Raw genomic sequence first — 18649 nt, forward strand, 5'->3', positions numbered from 1 at the left:
TATCGTATGAATCAGGGCAAGGTTCTAGCTGGGAAACTTCTTGATCCAATGTTTCAGAGAATTTTTCCCATTTTGCTTTAGTAAAGTTGAACCTTCTCTTGAAAGGAACAATTTCGTATCTGATTGCCGCGTTGGAAAGACAAATTATTGGTCTGTGCTGTGTCTTTGGGAGAGCGCTTCCAACGATTTTTGTCACCTGGTCTCCAATTCTGTCGCTGACAAATATATTGTCTGGGTTGTAACCTCTGCGCCATCTTCCGCTGTTGAACGACGCAGGCTGCTTTGGATCGTGAATAAGTTTTAGGTTCATGCTTTCAGCCCATTTTTCTAGTTCTTCGCCATTGGAATCTGTTTCGTTGTAACCCCACGCGACACTGTGACAGTTGAAGTCACCCAGTACGAATTTGATTTGCTGTGATTGAAAGTTATTCGGTTCCTCAAAAGCAAAGTCAGCGTTTGGTGGTCTGTACATTGACGTTACTGTACAGGAGTTTATCTCCACTGTGAGGATCTCGATGTCATTTTGATCTGTTAGAGATGTGGATGCTACGTCGATATCTGGTCTGACGAAGACTGCGCTACCATATTGGTCGTGTGGTCTCTCCAGTATGAGCTTCATACCCCGAATCCTTGGTCTGCGGCTTGCAGTACCTCTATGGGTTTCTTGAACCAGTAGAACATCGACACCATGTTCTCTGCACATATTAGACAATAGGTCTTCTTTATCTGCTGATAGTCCTTCAATATTAATTGAGGTCGTCATCAAAAATGGCCTTGATAAAGACCGTTTTGATTTTGATTGCATCTGTGTTGTTGGTGCACCGGTGTTGAAAGGATTAGCCGACATTACTCGTTTCCAGGGGACGCCCGATTGTATTCACAAGTGATCACAATCTACGTGGAGGCTCCTTTCATGTCCCCCGTTTCGGAGATAAATTGATTTAAAACTTAAACTCAAATAAGAAATAGACTATTGATATTTATAATTTTATTTATTTTTTAAATTATAAGATCGACAACGAAAAAATACTACATTCTAAGATTATACAGATAAAGTTTCAAATTTGACAGAAATCAGTGTCAAAAGCGGGTTAGGACATTTTTGATAAACTACAATTATACCTCATTAAAAACAAGCAAAACTGATCTAAACACTAAACTTTGTTAATAATCATTTAATTTAAATATGTTTTTTGATCTAGTCCTCAAGAAAACTTTCGTCAATGTCAAAATCTAACTCGCTTCCAAGCCCTTCTATATCCTGTTCAAAGTTGGAACTTGAGGTTAATCTTAAAAAGTTGTAAAATGCTCTGGCATCTTGAGCAATTAGTTTTAAAATATCTTTTAAGTCTTTTATTTTTTAATAAATGATGGTTTTGCTTGTTTTCGATTCAGAGGGTTGCACACCAGCTAGACAGGCACTGTTTTTACCCTTTCAGGCGTCATCAGTAGCTTTCGAAAGTGTGCCCACCTCTGAACCGAAAAATAGCTCCACACTTTCGAAAAGCACACGGTGGGCACACTTTCGAAAGCTACTGATGACGTCTGAAAGGGTAGAAACAGTGCCTGTCTAGCTGGTGTGCAACCCTCTGAATCGAAAACAAGCAAAACCATCATTTATTATTTTTATTTCCTTTACTCGGATTTGAGTACTGAAAGTTCCTCTGCTGTCCGTTTTTCCTAGACGAATGAAAGCGAAATGTGATCGTTTCCCTTTCGTTTTCTATATTCGTCGTCTGCTGTCTTATTAATTGAAAAAGTCGCAGATTAAGGATGTACCAGTAAGAACTTTCAAACACGAAAAATCTCAGTTTTAAAATACTATCTACCATTTTAATTTATTAAATTGGTGGATTCTGCATCTGAGATTCTTCAATTTTTTAGTAGATGTCGCTGTATCGCGTCTGATGGGAAATTTGAATTATTTTTCAGATTCCCTTTAAAATGATGGTGGAGCTATTTTTCGGTTCAGAGGTGGGCACACTTTCGAAAGCTACTGATGACGCCTGAAAGGGTAGAAACAGTGCCTGTCTAGCTGGTGTGCAACCCTCTGAATCGAAAACAAGCAAAACCATCATTTATTATTTTTATTTCCTTTACTCGGATTTGAGTACTGACAAGTTTCTCTGCTGTCCGTTTTTCCTAGACGAATGAAAACGAAATGTGATCGTTTCCCTTTCGTTTTCTATATTCGTCGTCTGCTGTCTTATTAATTGAAAAAGTCGCAGATTAAGGATGTACCAGTAAGAACTTTCAAACACGAAAAATCTCAGTTTTAAAATACTATCTACCATTTTAATTTATTAAATTGGTGGATTCTGCATCTGAGATTCTTCAATTCTTTTATTTTTTCTTTAGATGAAGGTTTACCGCTTGGTCACAACAATGGTAGGTGTAATTCCCGTATATTAAATTTGCGGCCTTTTCCATGTTTTTCAATATTAACTTCAATATACATACTCTTCCGCTTTAATATCATATTTCATGAACAAGGTCTTTGGTTGATCTTTTTTTAGTATAATTTCATGTGTTTTTAACCAACTAATATTTTGTTTATTGATATCAACCTTTCTGTTTATAACTGCGCTTATTAAGTTTACCGCTGATACCATATCCTCTTTTGTCATTCTATTAACAATAAATTTATTTCTGTTTCTACAGCCTTTCATAACGTTGATATAGTCTTGATATGTGCATATTCTTTCGTTGGTTTTTAATGCACATTCAACGTCTCCGAAATGGGAATCATTCTGTAAAAAGGAATGACCCGACAATAAAAATTTTAATTGAGTAACTTCCAATGAGGGATGATTTTGCAAAACGTGCATTTACATTAGTACCAATTTTATACTTCTGTTCTGGCCGCCGCACGAATCTGACCACAAATTTAATGTAGTAACTGGAGGTTTAACATTTTCAATTATATACTTACGGAGACAAGACCCGACTTCCTGGGTTCCTCGGCCAGCTTCATGCTCTAACCATACATTAAACATCCCTTTTCCTGTACTTCCTATAGCAATTCCCAAATTATAGAAGTTCAATTGCCTCTTGTAGTAAACGATACCAGTGGGTAGTTTGGGAAGAGGATGGGTTTTTTGCAAGTCAAATTATTCATAATAATTCATTTTCAATAATGATCTCTATCAATACTGGTGGGTTAGAACACTTTTGCTTATTTATACATTCGCCACATATAGCATTTGTGGGTTACTATGTTTTCTCCTAGATGTCTATGAGAGCGCCAATCAGCTTAAAACATTTTTGCTTAGTGCAGTATGTCATGATGACATCATTTAGATGGCTGGCATTCGCTAGAAATTGCCTACTCAATAAAGTGACAAAAGAGAAGAGGGAGGGAGCTCTCTCTCAGATGTCAATTTGAACCATGTGTTTTATTAATTTTATTTCATCCTATAATTACCCAATTAATCAAAACAAAAGTAAGTAAGCACACAAATATTATATGGCGCAGTCAGTAGGATAGGTGCTTCAACTAACAGCTTTTTTAATTTCTGAAAAGCAGTTTTCTGTTGGTTTTCCCAATGAAAAGAAATATTTTTTCTTGTCGAAAGTCTTAATGGCTCTGTAAGCTCAGAAAAGTTAGGTATAAAACGACATACATAATTTACAACACCTAAGAATCGTTGTAAATCTTTTGCAGATCTTGGTCTTTGCATCTTAGTAACAGCTTCAATCTTTTTCTCATCAGGTTCCAGACCCTTTTTAGAAATATTGTATCCCATATAATTTACAGAAGCTAACCCGAACTTGCATTTATCTCTATTAAATTTTATATTATTTTTTCTAGCAATATCTGAAACCTGTTTTAATTTTTTATTGTTACCCTCAAGAGTATCAGAATATATTAATAAATCATCAAAATATAACCCTATTTTTACATTTTCAAATAATTGCTGCATTTTCTTTTGAAAAACCTCAGGAGCTGAAGCTATGCCATTTGGCATTCTTAAAAAACGATATCGACCAAATGGGGTATTAATGTACATAGTTTACTGCTGTTATCATCTAACTGGATATGCCAAAATCCGTTGCTAAGATCCAAGACAGAAAAATGACAAGAACCTTTTAGTCGACTAGAAATATCATCAAGTGTAGGGATATAAAAATGCTCACGCTTAATAGCATTGTTAAGATCTTTAGGATCCATACAAATTCTTATATCATTATTAGCTTTTTTATTAACTATTACAAGAGAATTTACCCAATCCGTTGGTTCTGTCACTTTTCTAATTATCTCAAGTCTTTCCAGCTCCTTCAGTTTCTCCATCAGTTTGTCATGCATTGCAAATGGTACCTTTCTAGGTGGATGGACTCTGGGGGCTACTTTCTCATCAATTTTTATGGTATGTTTACCTTTCAAACATCCTACACCCCTAAAAGCATCATCATATTCATGAATTATTTGACTAATACTCTCAATATCATTGTGTAAATTATCATTTATTACATTAATATTATTTTTCTGAATTAAATTTAACATTATACAGGCATCAAGGCCAAGTATTGCATCATTATGTGGAACCTCATATGGAACCTGTTTCACTAAAAATCTCAATTTTATACGAGGTGTGGGTTAGGACATTATTGCATAACACCGTTTAACTTTAGTATTATATTTACAAACCTAGAACAACCACATGATTCACTAATTTTGAAATAGCTATAAAACTAATATTTGTGAGCAATGATAAAAACTTGAACAAACATCCAGACTTTTACTGTTTCTATTATTATTAACAAACTTAAAACCAAACAATCAATCGTGTTCACCAAATTGCATCTCAGATTTACTTCAGCCTGACATCCAACAATCGCCTACACTTAAATTTTTCCCATTTATATCCAAATTCACCTTCTCTACTCGCTGATACTATGGTTTAAAGAGGAACTAAAGATTTTCATTTCTAATTTGTTATGGGCATATATCTGATATCGCCAATACTATCAATTGACTAGTATCAATATTGGCTTTATTTTGATGACAATTTAGGCCGTGTGGTTTTAAATGACTTGTTGTCAAAATAAGTGTTAAAAAATAAAGAAGAGATAACAACGTTCAATCCATGTTAACTACTTACTACAAAACAACTAACTCCCACTCAAAAATCAGTCAATAAGAGCAGTAAAAACACATATAGTGTGGCCGATATGTGAAACAATTTTGCACATTTAATGATAGAAGCATATAATTTGGACCACATATACTACACATATAGTCGAAAAATGAAAGAATACCCATGAACGAACATATAAAACACGCTGTATTTTCCTGTCCCCGTGTCACAAAGAAAATTGATCATCGCAAGTTCATGTAATAATAATTATTACATGTATTTGCGCTGGTCAATTTTTTGTGTGACAAGGTGACAGGAAAATACAGCGTGTTTTATATGTTCGTTCATGGGTATTCTTTAATTTTTCCTACTGTATAAAGGTTCAAATTTAGATATTAGGCCTCCTCAGATGTTGCCTTTTACAAAAATGGCGGGCAATCAAAATGGCGGCTATACATATATGTTTAATAATAGTACCATAACTTTTGAACGAAAAGTCCGATTTCAACCAAATTTGGTATATAAGTTCTTTTTTTGATTTTCAAGATGGATGTGGTAAACCAGAAGAATAGGTTAACCAGAAATTGTGTTTTTACTGGTTGTTTATGTAAAAATATTTTTTTTTTCAAGTTTTCCCTCTGTATATATTAATTGTTCAAAAAGGTAATACCGATATTGAAAAGAACGTAAAAATATTTTGTAGAAAATATTTTGAACTTTTTAGTTATGTTAATTACCATTTAATAAATGCATAACGTATCTTCACATGTACATATGTGTGGCAGATTCGTGCAAATAATATAAGAATTATTGTGCATTTAATGGTAGAAGCATATAATTTTAACCACATATTCTGCACACATGAAGGTTCAAATTTAGATATAAGGCCATCTCAGATTTTACCTTTTACAAAAATGGCGGTCATTCAAAATAGCGACTATACATATGTGACTAATATGACTAATAGCACGATAACTTTTGAACGAAAAGTCCGATTTCAACCAAATTTGGTATATAGGTTCTTTTTTTGATGTGTAAGACCAAGGTCTTGAACCGGAAGAATCGATTTACCAGAAGTTGTGTTTTTCCTGATTTTTATTTAAAAACATGTTGTTTTTTTACCAATTCTTTCACCCTGTATATATTAATTTTTTAAAAAGTTAATACCGGCGTTGGAAAGAGCGTAAAAATATTTTTTAGAAAATATTTTGAACTCTTTAGTTATGTTAATTGGCAATTAATAAATGTATAACGTATCTTCACATGTACCTATGAACCTATGTGCAGCAGATTCGTGCAAATAATATAAGAATTAAAAATGTATACCATTTTTATTCAGTTGCAATGCGAAGCCAAGACTGTCTTAATTTTTACTTAGATTAGAGAGCGCGGCCAGCACTCTTATCGACTATTCCACCTCTTGTTAGCTGCTCTTCAGAGAATGCATAGGCTGCTATCTCTTGGTCTGCATCTATTCCAGGTAAAAAATAGTCGAAACTTATTAGTGCCCCCACTGCAACTCACGTGAAGGTAGTAGGTGCGTAGCGGCGTCTGCTAAATGAAAGTCTAAGTTTTTCAACCCAATACAAATATTTATAAAATATTTTTAAAAGATATTTAATTGAAAAACTCTCTGAAGAGCCTCTAACAAGAGGTGAAATCGTCGATAAGAGTGCTGGACGCGCTCTCTAACCTAAGTAAAAATTAAGACAGTTTTGGCTTCGCATTGCAACTGAATAAACATGGTATACATTTTTATTTTATATTAGTATTACTCCTATAGAGTAACTAGGTCCATTTTCCGTTGGAACTTTACCAAGATGTAGATGTAGGTTTTGAATTGCAACTTTTTAGAATTCCCTCTTGTCTTCAATGCAGCATCCATCTGGCTTGCAATTTTTAGAAGCCATGGAGGTGTCACCAGGAAAATGGTCCAAAAAATTTTTCAATTAAATATGTTTTAAAAATATTTTATAAATATTTTTATTAGGTTGAAAAACTTAGACTTTCATTTAGCAGATGCCGCTATGCACCTACTACCTTCACGTCAGTTGCAGTGGAGGGACTAATAAGTGTCGAGAATTTTTATATGGAGTAGAGATAGCAGCCTATGCATTCTCTGAAAAGCCTCTAGCAAGAGGCGATTAACCTAAGTAAAAATTAAGACAGTTTTGGCTTCGCATTGCAACTGAATAAAAATGGTATACATTTTTATTTTTATAGAGTAACATTTTTATTTTATATTATAGAGTAACTAGGTCCATTTTCCGTTGGAACTTTACCAAGCTGTAGACGGGGTTGTGAGTTGCAACTTTTTAGAATTCCCTCTTGTCTTTAATGCAGCATCCATCTAGCTTGCAATTTTAGAAGCCATGGAGGTGTCACCAGGAAAATGGTCAAAAAAAATATAAGAATCATTGTGCATTTAATGGTAAAAGCATATAATTTGGACCACACATACTACACATACAAAGATTCAAATTTAGATATGAGGCCATCTCAGATTTTGTCTTTTACAAAAATGACGGGCATTCAAAATGAATCTGCCGCACATAGGTACATGTGAAGATACGTTATGCATTTATTAAATGGTAATTAACATAACTAAAAGTTCAAAATCTGTCCTTAAAAAATATTTTTACATTCTTTTCAATGGCGGTATTACCTTTTTGAAAAATTAATATATACAGGGTGAAAGAATTGAAAAAAACAACATATTTTTACATAAAAAACAGTAAAAACACAACTTCTGGTAAACCGATTCTTCCGGTTCAAGACCTCGATTTTATTCATCAAAAAAAGAACCTTGATGCCAAATTTGGCTGAAATCGGACTTTCCGTTCAAAAGTTATCGTGCTATTAGTCACATATGTATAGCCGCCATTTTGAATGCTCGCCATTTTTGTAAAAGACAAAATCTGAGATGGCCTCATATCGAAATTTGAACTTTTGTATGTGTAGTATATGTGGTCCAAATTATATGCTTCTACCATTAAATGCACAATAATTCTTATAATATTTGCACGAATCTGTCACACATAGGTATATGTGAAGATACGTTATGCATTTATTAAATGGTAATAATTAACAACACTAAAAATTGAAAATATTTCCTAAAACATATTCTTACGCCCTTTTCAATGGTGGTATTACCATTTTGAAAAATTAATATATACAGGGTGAAAAAATTGAAAATAAATTATTTACATAATATAAAATAGTTTTACAAAAAAAACCAGGAAAACCGCAACTTCAGGTAAACCAATTCTTCCAGTTCACGGCATCGATCTTTTAAATCACAAAAAGAGCCTATGTACCAAATTTGACTGAAATCGGACTTTTCATTTAAAAGATATCGTGCTATTAGTCACAATATGTAAAGTCGCCCATTTTGAATGACCGCCATTTTTGTAAAAGGCAAAATCTGAGATGGCCTCATATCTAAATTTGAACCTTTATATGTGCAGTATATTTGGACCAAATTATATGCTTGTATCATTAAATGTGCAATTCTTATAATATTTGCACGAATCTGCCTTGCCTCACTAATGGCCCGATCAGAGAACGCAAAATTTTACGAAAACCTCCAAAAAAATAAAGGAAGGATGAAAATTTTGGAAAAGGTAGTTGAAATTGTCTATTATTATATAAGAAAAAGTTTACAAGTCTACAGCCCCTCCATTTTACAAAAATTGGAAAATACGGGGTGATAAATTTTTTCTCGGGGGTGAAAAAATATACGTTTAAAATAATTCCGGAATTGGATAAAATGACTAATTCTAAGTAACTTTTGTTCTATAGAGTTTTTTTACTAAGTCAATATTTTTCGAGTTATTTGCGAGTGAATGTGTTCATTTTTAACAAAAAAAAAATGTTTTTGGACGGTTTTTCGTAGATAACTCAACAAGTAAGTATTTTAGCAAAAAAATATTCTGAGTAAAAATATAGCTTATAAAAAATTGAAAAAAAATGGTGTATGCGTGAGGTCTACAGACCCAGTAGAAGCAGAGTTGCAGCTAATGAAATGTAGGTTCTTCTTCGTCAAATTCCAAATCGAATATTTTAATGTGAAATAACCAAAAAACGGAGCAATTTTCGGGGAAAATTCATTACAACTTTTTTAAAGTGTTTAAAAAAAGGTTTATTTTTGTTTTTTAAAAAAACTTCAGACATTAAAAGTAAGTGAGTTACGCTCAAAATATTGTTGGTTCCTTTTATTTTTTGGTAAAAAAATGGCGAAAATCACCCCTTAATTAGCTTCTCAAATAAAATTAAACGTTACCGCTTTACAAGTTACTTAACTTATGTATTGTTTATATTATCTATAAGTTTCATTGGTTTTTAAGTGCTCAGTTTTGAAAAAAATTCGGTTCAAAATAAAACATTTTTTTATTTTGAAAAAGAAATCGTAATTATTTATGGAATTAACTTAAAAACAATTAGGAATACCAAAAATCTCAAGGAGTAATAAAATGTACGTTTTGGTTTTCTGAATATTTTTGATTTTTTGTTTTCTTGTTAGACAAAAATTGGTTATGCTATGGCTGTTCAAAATTTGCCTAAACTCGTGATTAGTTACTCGTTCAAGCCATTTTAACTACAGCTTTTTCAAAACGAAACACTTTGCACCGATGAAACTTACAGATCATATAAATAATACATAGACAAAGTAACTTGTGAAGTGGTAATGTTAAAATTTATATGTGACGCTAATTAGGGGGTGATTATCGGGATTTTTTATCAAAAAATAAAAGGGATCAACAATATTTTGAGCGTAATAAACAAAAATAAATCTTTTTTTAAACACTTTAAAAAAGTTAAAATGAATTTTCTCCTAAAAATGCTCCGTTTTTGGGTTATTTCACATTGAAATATTCGATTTGGAATTTGACGACGAGAACCTACCTTTCATTAGCTGCAACTCTGCTTCTACTGGGTCTACAGACCTAATGTATACACCATTTTTTTTAAATTTTTTATGGGCTATATTTTTGCTAAGAATATTTTTTTCGCCAAAATACTTACTTTTTGAGTAATCTCCGAAAAACCGTCCAAAAACATGTTTTATTTTGTTAAACATGAACATATTCACTCGCAAATAACTCGAAAAGTATTGACTTAGCGAAAAAACTCTATAGAAGAAAAATTGTTTAGAATTAGTCATTTTATCCAATTCTGGTCTTATTTTGAATGTATTTTTTTCATCTCGGAGAGGGGATGTAAAATTGTAAACTTTTTCTTATATAATAGTAGACAATTTCAACTACCTATTCCCAAATTTTCATCCTTCCTTTATTTTTTTTTTGGGGTCAGATTGTTCTTTGATCACACATTCTTTGATAATATTCACAATAGGTGTATATGGATAAAGGATATGGATAAAATAAAGGATATATGTGGTCAATAATGGTTGACGATCTCTAAACAAAGCGCACAAGAGGAGAATTTCGTTCTCTGGTCTGCATAGTCGTTAGAAATAAGCATCACAATATTATTGCAGTAAAGCCGGCCACTCACGGTACTGCGGTGTCGTTCGACAAGATCGTCGATGATATCTATTTCTGCAGTACCGTAGCAGACAGGCCAATCTCGCTGTACGAGATCGTTGGATGCATGGTTACACATGATCAAAATTTTGCCAATTAGTCGAATTCGACAAAGTTTAACGACGCCGCAGTACCGTAAGTAACCGGCTTAAGATGCCGAAACGGCATGTATCATTTACTAATAAAAGGAAATTAACTCTACAATTCTCTAAAGAGATTCAACATCTCGAAGTTACCCTTAATATGAACTTAAATGGAATGCGCAACTCATTACTAAAGAAAGAAGCGATCTCTAGACGTGGGGCAAGCTTTGTGGTAAAACCTAATCATGTAACACACAGCTCCGAAACGGATAATAGATTTTCTTAGTCTAGATTTTTTGGAATACAAAGAACTGTAGGGTATATAAGTAAAAATAATCTTTCAGATAGATGTCTGGAAAGATCTACGATTTCAGATCAAATGATTCCTTTGAAACCTACAATCCACAAAGAAGGATAATGCATTTATGTGGTCTAAATAAAACGAACGTTGAGTAATATAGTATCGAATTACAAATGTAAAGATCTGCTTTACCTAAGCGTTTGTCAGAATTTGGGGTTTATCCTGTTTAGACCCAGCCTTACGGCTCTATTCCTACCACCAATGTAACACTTGACCGTTACTGACGATAACTGAACCTTGAAAGTCCTAATTATATGCGGTATACATATAGTTAGTTTGATTTAATAGTAATATTAATAGTAACAAGTTATTGGACTTCGTAAGTCCTAGGTTTTCATCCAAAGTAATCGAAAGTACAACTGAAAGTCGGAATGGGACGTTTCGATGCCGCCGGTTCATCGCCGGCCGTTTCGATGCCGCCGGTTCATCGCCAGTCCATTTCATCGCCGTCATATCTTGCATTTCCTAGAATTCCTTATTAATACTAAAAATAAGTAATAATTGTAACTGTCGAAAATTCGGAAATATATCAGATAGCGATTAATTGACTGGCGACGAATCGGCCGGCATCGGCATCGAACTGGCGGCATCGAAACGGCGGCGATGAAACGTCCTAGACCCCTGAAAGTCGATATTTGAACTCTTCGCGTGACTTTGCTTCGATTGATATAAGATTTTACTAATTTTGAGTCATTTTTACTAAATTTTGGATAATCATTTTTTAAACAGAAATTATTTCAAAACCGGAACTAAAGATTCAAACTCAAATTTTCAATACGCTTCGATTGTTACATAATGTACTATTTCTGCGACTATAACGGCACTTCTGGTTAGAACTTTTTAACCGGAAATTATATAAAAACCAAAACTTTACATTTGTTCTCATCTTGCTAAGGAACGTCGAATGATATATCGCTTATAATATTTCGGCGACTTTAAAACAGTACTTACTACGGTTGCAACTCTAAAACCGGAACTCCGATGTCAAATTTCTCATCTTTGATACCATCCTTGGTGTTTATGCCCTCTTCTAATTTATTTTTGTCTTTTCTTATGACGTGGCAACGTGGTATTTTTATACCGATATATCCACATATTCCCATACGATAAAGACAGTCGCCAAGAAGCAGTCGCCCAGAAAGGTTCGCAAAAGCATACGTGTCGAGTCACCACGGCCAGGTCATATGGGTGAAACAACCCCTTTTAGCGTGCATCGTATCTCTTCAAAGTGGTCGTGTCGTGTTTATCAAACTTTAGACAGTTTAAAGTGTAACGGACTTATCCTATATTTTACTGTTTAATTTAGTGTTTTAGAGCTAATAAAGTCATATCTTTCACACGTTTTATCGCGTCAAAGTCATGGTCCAATACGAGCCAAATTAAATGTTCAACGTGAAAGAAGAAGATAAGGACTTTGCTTTAAGTGCGACAGGAACAATATAGAATTGGGCGACTGCACATCTTCCCTCGGCTAGCGACGCGAAATAGAGCCAGCTGTGCATTAACGTTTTAAGTATTTCGTATCTCAAATTCGAGCGCGTGAAAAAAAGCATGCTATGAACAGCTGAAATGAAGACACTAAGAGCAATAGCAGGGAAGACAAAAAGAGATAGAATACGAAACAACATCATCAGGGACCAATGTGGCGTGCAAGATGTAGTCAGATGAGGCAGACAAAGACGAAGAGAATGGTTCATTCATGTAAAAAGAATGGAAGAGCACAGACTACCAAGAATTGCGCTAGAAGGAAAACCAGCAGGCAAGCGTCCATCGGGGAGACCACCAAAAAGATGGAGAGATAGCTGGCAGTCTACCTCTGAAGAAATACTTCAACGTCGGAATTAACAGATCGGCAGATCTACAACAAGTATAAGAAGAAGAAGACTACTATCCTTGGATTATAAGCTTTCATTTGACACCTCCTTTGTCATTCTACCTGATATAATGACGAAGGAGTTATATTCGCGGTCGGACGGACAGACGGACAGAGAGCGTAGGTCAAATTTATCACCTTTAGTACCATCCTTGGATTATAAGCTTTCATTTGACACCTCACTTGTCATTATACCTGGTATAATAACGGAGGAGTTATATTCGCGGTTGGACGGACAGACGGACAGACAACCTAGATCAAATTTCTCACCTTTAGTACCATCCTTGGATTATAAGCTTTCATTTGACATCTCATTTGTCATTCTACCTGGTATAATGACGGTGGAGTTGTGTTCACAGACAGACAGACAGACAGACAGACAGACAGACAGACGGACAGACGGACGTGGATAATTCAAAGTTTTCACATTTTTTCAAAATTGGGTGAAAACAACAAAAATATTAAAAATTAATAACCATATTCAATTTCGTTGCAACATGAAATTACAGCCGCATCATATTCTAGTTCAATCAGAGAGTGCTGCAAGCACCTCTACCGGTTTTGCAATTTATTTTAGTCTCTTATCAGGAGGCACATATTGCTGCTCTCTCTGACCCAACCAACACAAACCCCGGCGTGCAGTTACGAATTGCAACGAACGAATTGGCATGGATGCCCTAGCGACAACTGCTAGCAAAAGACTAAGTTTTGCTAATGTTGCTCTACATCCTACCAGATTGAAAACAATGGGAACCTTCTCTGGCTACACCTCCGAGGCTTCTAAAATTTGCAAGCCATAACGGATGCTCAGACTAAGAAAGATGAGGGAATTTTACAATTTATAATTCACGTCCCATCTGCTCAGCGCGGTAAAGTTAAATACACAAAAATATTCTTTTTTTAAGATTTTTAAATATTCTTCCTTAAAATAATATTATTCGCTAAAAATTCAAATGTTAAAAACATTCAAAAGTTATTTGTGTTTCTGTGTAGTTTATTTAAATATATTTTTTCAGGTCTGATTACTACAGAAAAGGCGGAAAAGCCATGTTACCTATAAAATGGATGCCACCGGAAGCATTTCTTGATGGCATTTTCACAAGCAAGACTGATGTTTGGTCATTTGGGGTTCTTTTGTGGGAAATCATGTCCATGGGGTATATGCCTTATACGGGCTGTGCAAATAGGGATGTCATGCAATTAGTCACTAGTGGCGGAAGGTTAGAGGCGCCAGCTAATTGTCCAGGTAAGTTAAATAAATAATATATTTTTAAAAAGGGTTCAAAAAGGGTTGTTTTCCTCGTAATAATATATTTTTGTCATTCTATGTATGTAGGTATAGAAGATTTCAGAGAGACTTAACCGAATAAAGCAAAGTATGTAATATATTTAAAAAAAATACAATTAATATGGCAGAGATAAAGATTGGAGGGTAATAGATCTACATTCTAGGGGCTTCAATAAAGAAACTAATTATTGAAGCACAGTGAGTGTACGATAAAGGCATGTACATATGTCTTTTTCTTCTTCTTCTTCTTCTTCTTCATGCTTTGTAGATCTGAAACAGGCATTCGACAGAGTACGATTGAAGGACGTGCTCACTATCCTTGGAAAGAAAGACATAGGTCAGAGGTATAGAAACATAATCAAAGAGCTCAATAGATCCAAAAAAACACGAATAAAAACCACACACGGGCTCACGGAAAAAATCAAAATCAATGTCGGCATTAGACAAGGGGACAGCCTTAGTCCATGCCTATTTAATTTAATAATGGATGAAGTTATAGGTAGTGTTAACAAAATTGATCAGGGATACAAATTGGGTAACCGAACCATGAGAATACTTTGCTACGCAGATGATGCAATCTTAATAGCCGAAAACGAAGATGACTTACAACGCCTACTACAAAAATTTAAAATAACCGCAGAAAAGTATAACCTGACACTATCCACAGAGAAACCCCAATCGATGGTAATATCCAAGAACCCAATTAGATATAAATTAGTAGTGGACGACCATATAATCGAACAGGTAATGGATTGTAGATACTTGGGTGTGGAAATATCTAGCGACAGGCATCTGTGGCAAGAAACAAAACAGCAGGCAACGAAAGCAGCGAGAATATCTGGTTTTCTGAGGGATATAGTCTGGCGGAATAAATACATATATGAGCACCGAAAGCAAAGTCCGCATTTATAAGACATGTGTTTGACCCGTACTAACACACGCAGCTGAGACAACGGCCAAGACAACAAAGACCAAACAAATAATGAGAACAACAGAGATGAAAACCCTAAGATCCATAAGAGGTATTACACTCAGAGATAGAATACGAAACGAAGACACAATGAAAGAGCTAGGCATTCAAGACGTAGTGAGATGGACAAGAGCACGACGACGCATTTGGAGAGACCACGGGCGAAGACACAGAAGCCCAACACCAAGCGACCCATAAGAAGGCCCAAAAAACGATGGTACGAGAGCTGGAGCTACGGATCGCAGCGGAGACTGTAACAGAAGAAACAGGACATAGTCCTATTACAAGAAGAAGAAGAAGAAGAAGAAGATGTATGTATGTGAAATTATTAATATAATTTCAGAGTTTGTGGACAGTATGAGATTTGCTGGTTTAAGTGGAAATTTATAGAGGGATTATGATAAACAGACAATATTATAAGTTAAAAAAAGTCTTACCGAATCCTGTGTCACTGATCGCGTTTTGATTAAACACATGTGCCGTTTTTTACACGCAATTTCACAACTGTCCTTACACGAATGTCAATGTTCTTAACGGTTATCCTCAGCGAGCGGTGAGGCGGTGAATGACAATCAAATCAGGTATTCACCCTTGATGAGCAGTACTAAAAAGAGAAAGTGCCCTCTCTAGCGATGTCCAAGCATATTGATAATTGTCTATAGGTATTGTGTAGGGATGAAATAGTACTATTGGCCAGGGTTGGCTTAAGACTTATTTAAAATTAAGGACTGTAATTATGGGTTCCATACAGTCAAAAATATAAGATTGTTTTTTGCATGTGAAGCGTGACTCACTAAAAACAGAAAACTGAAAAAGTAACTTTTGCAACTGACCAGTAGCCAGCAATTCAAAGATTCCTTCAATTGAATTATTAAACTATAAAACGACTAAATATGGCGGTATACACGGATTGTAAGGCCTCTAGCGTGCTTAATGATTTTTTCTGGATATTGTTAAAAAATTGAGCAATAGCACTGATATGGCTTGCAGTACAGTTCGCCGATATACTTACTAATCATCTAATATCATTGATGATTTAAACATCAGTAAATTTTGATTCATCCATATTTGTTCATCCAATATTTTGTTGTTCATCTAATTTAAACCATGATTTTCGTTTTCTCATCTTAAACTTATTAGTTTTCTCTTTTTCCTTTACTATTAAATCATATCTACTTTTTACTTATACTTTTTTAGTATCAATGAAACCGTAATTCATCAGATGTCTTATGATATCCGATACTTATGGAACTTTTGGAAACCAGATATTGTTTTCTTTACTTTAAAAATATTTCACATCCCCTGCATCGGTGTGGACACGGGTTGCCATATCAGCAGGTTATGATTGCGGTCACGGGATATGGGCAAAACGGATGGGGACTCGTCAGAGTCTAGAATGGCATATCATGGCAGATTTCATATTGTTGATTCTTGCTGACTTTTGATAAAAAGTACGTTTAAATAAAAGTATGGTACTCAATGAAATATAGGCTTGGCGCAGTCTAGTGGAAATTAAACGAAAATCATGGAAGCAAGATTACCAATTCCATTATCATTTGAAGGGAATGTGGCCGATAATTTTAAACGATTTAAGCAAATTTTTGAAATATATCTGATGTCATCAGGAAAAAGTGGTAAAAGTTGTTAAGGTAGCAATTTTACTCAATCTAATTGGAGGAGAAGGCATTGGAATTTATAACAGTTTGGAATTAACAGAGGCCCAAAAAGGCAAGCTAGCAGATGTATTGGAAGCATTTGAGTCTTATGTCATCTCTAGAAAAAAACGTGGTATATGAACGATATTTGTTTTACAGCGCATTCAAGAAGAAGGAGAGCCACTTTTTAACAGATTAAAAAAATAAAGTAAAAAGTTGTGAGTTTGGAGTAGCAGCATCTTCAAAGGTGATATATAGAATAGTATTATGCACTAATAATAAGGATGCAGAACAAAGCATGTTAAAAACAATAGTTAATTTAGATCCGACCAACTAAAGCTATTGAAATACAGTGGAACCCCGTTAACTCGGATTAATTGGGACCGCGGCCGATCCGGGTTATCGAAAATCCGGGTTAGCCGGAGAAAATGGTAAAAATTAATAAAATATGGTATGCTTACAGATAAACTCCGTTATAATTGTCACACAGACACTGGTAAACCACGTTCGCATTCCACACAAAACCACACATACAAAGCGTCGTCAAAAGTCTCATTCTTAGCTTTATTAGCTTTGCACCGATTAAACTCTCTTTTGTTATCATTTTGAAAAAAAAAATCTTCAATTTTAGTTCTATTTTTCTTCCAATCCGATACTGTAGATGTACCGACACCATAATATAATGCTGCAAGATTCACCTTTATCAATTCTACTTAATGCTTCTAGTTTCTTTTCCATTGTCACTACAACATTTTTACGTTTTGTTGCCCTTATAGACAAAAGACACACAAACACAAAATCTGAATAAATTTACGAACGATTACAAAACGGAAGCGAACAATAATACGACTTTACTACACATAATACCGTCTCTGATGTTATGTTATTTAATAAAAGTGATGACTAAGACCATTGTTAAAAAAAGAATTTTAATAGTCTTTTCTAAACAATGCTAACACAGACAGTTTCAAAAAAATAAAGGATAATACAGGTGCATGTTGTTTTCGACAATGAATGTGGTGTACCATGAGTCATTTTTACTATGTTATATGTAGTTCAATCCGGTTCCATTATCTCTCAAATATTATATTACATAGAGTTGGTACAAAACCTCGTGAACCTTGAAAATGCGTATGTATAAACGAAATAAAATGAAGCCAAAAACATACGACTATTTTATTTGCTGCGAATTGCGCGACAGGGTCCCATCTGCACCCTGATTGCCCTGATATTTTCAGTAATGTCGGATTCATCAATCGTTTCGTTCGTATATTGACGTCACCAAATGAATGAATTAGGTTTACGAGATTTTGTAACAGCAATACATTTTTATTGTTGAAATGTTTGTCTGATAAAAATCGGTCCGGGTTAGCCGGAGTTCCGGGTTATCGGGGGCCGACTTATCGGGGTTCCACTGTACGTAAAATGCATAAAGTATCCCAAGCTCAAAGAAAAGAAGTTCAGAACAGCTTGGAGAAGGTGAAAATTGAACCAATTGGTAGTAAAGTCAAGCAGGGGCATAATTCAGTCCAAATACTCAGGGGTGCAAGTTCTTCTAGTGTTGAATTTAATTGCAGAAACTGTGGGAGCGTCCATGGATCAAGTAGGTGTCCAGCATATGGAAAAAAGTGTAGAAAGTGTGGTAAATATGGTCATTTTGATAAAGTGTGTTATCGTAGCAGGTTCGTAAGAGAGGTACAAGTAGAAGAAAGTAAAAATAACGAATAACATGATTTCATCATTCAATGTTAATGAAATTAAACATAAAAATAATAAAAACTGGATGGAAAATTTA

The 18649-nt window shown here is 34.6% G+C and overlaps 1 protein-coding gene across 2 annotated transcripts in view; it reads left to right on the forward strand.

Annotated features, from left to right (window-relative positions):
• Window positions 1-18649, forward strand: part of LOC114330435 (leukocyte tyrosine kinase receptor) — a 366482-nt gene that overhangs the window by 303671 nt on the left and 44162 nt on the right. For both annotated transcript variants that reach the window (XM_050652706.1, XM_050652707.1), the window contains exon 19: window positions 13958-14187. In XM_050652706.1, coding sequence (XP_050508663.1) covers window positions 13958-14187 — 230 coding nt within the window. The remainder of the gene's footprint in view (window positions 1-13957; window positions 14188-18649) is intronic.

Source organism: Diabrotica virgifera, chromosome 6 (genome assembly GCF_917563875.1).
Source record: "Diabrotica virgifera virgifera chromosome 6, PGI_DIABVI_V3a".
Lineage (NCBI taxonomy): Eukaryota > Metazoa > Arthropoda > Insecta > Coleoptera > Chrysomelidae > Diabrotica > Diabrotica virgifera.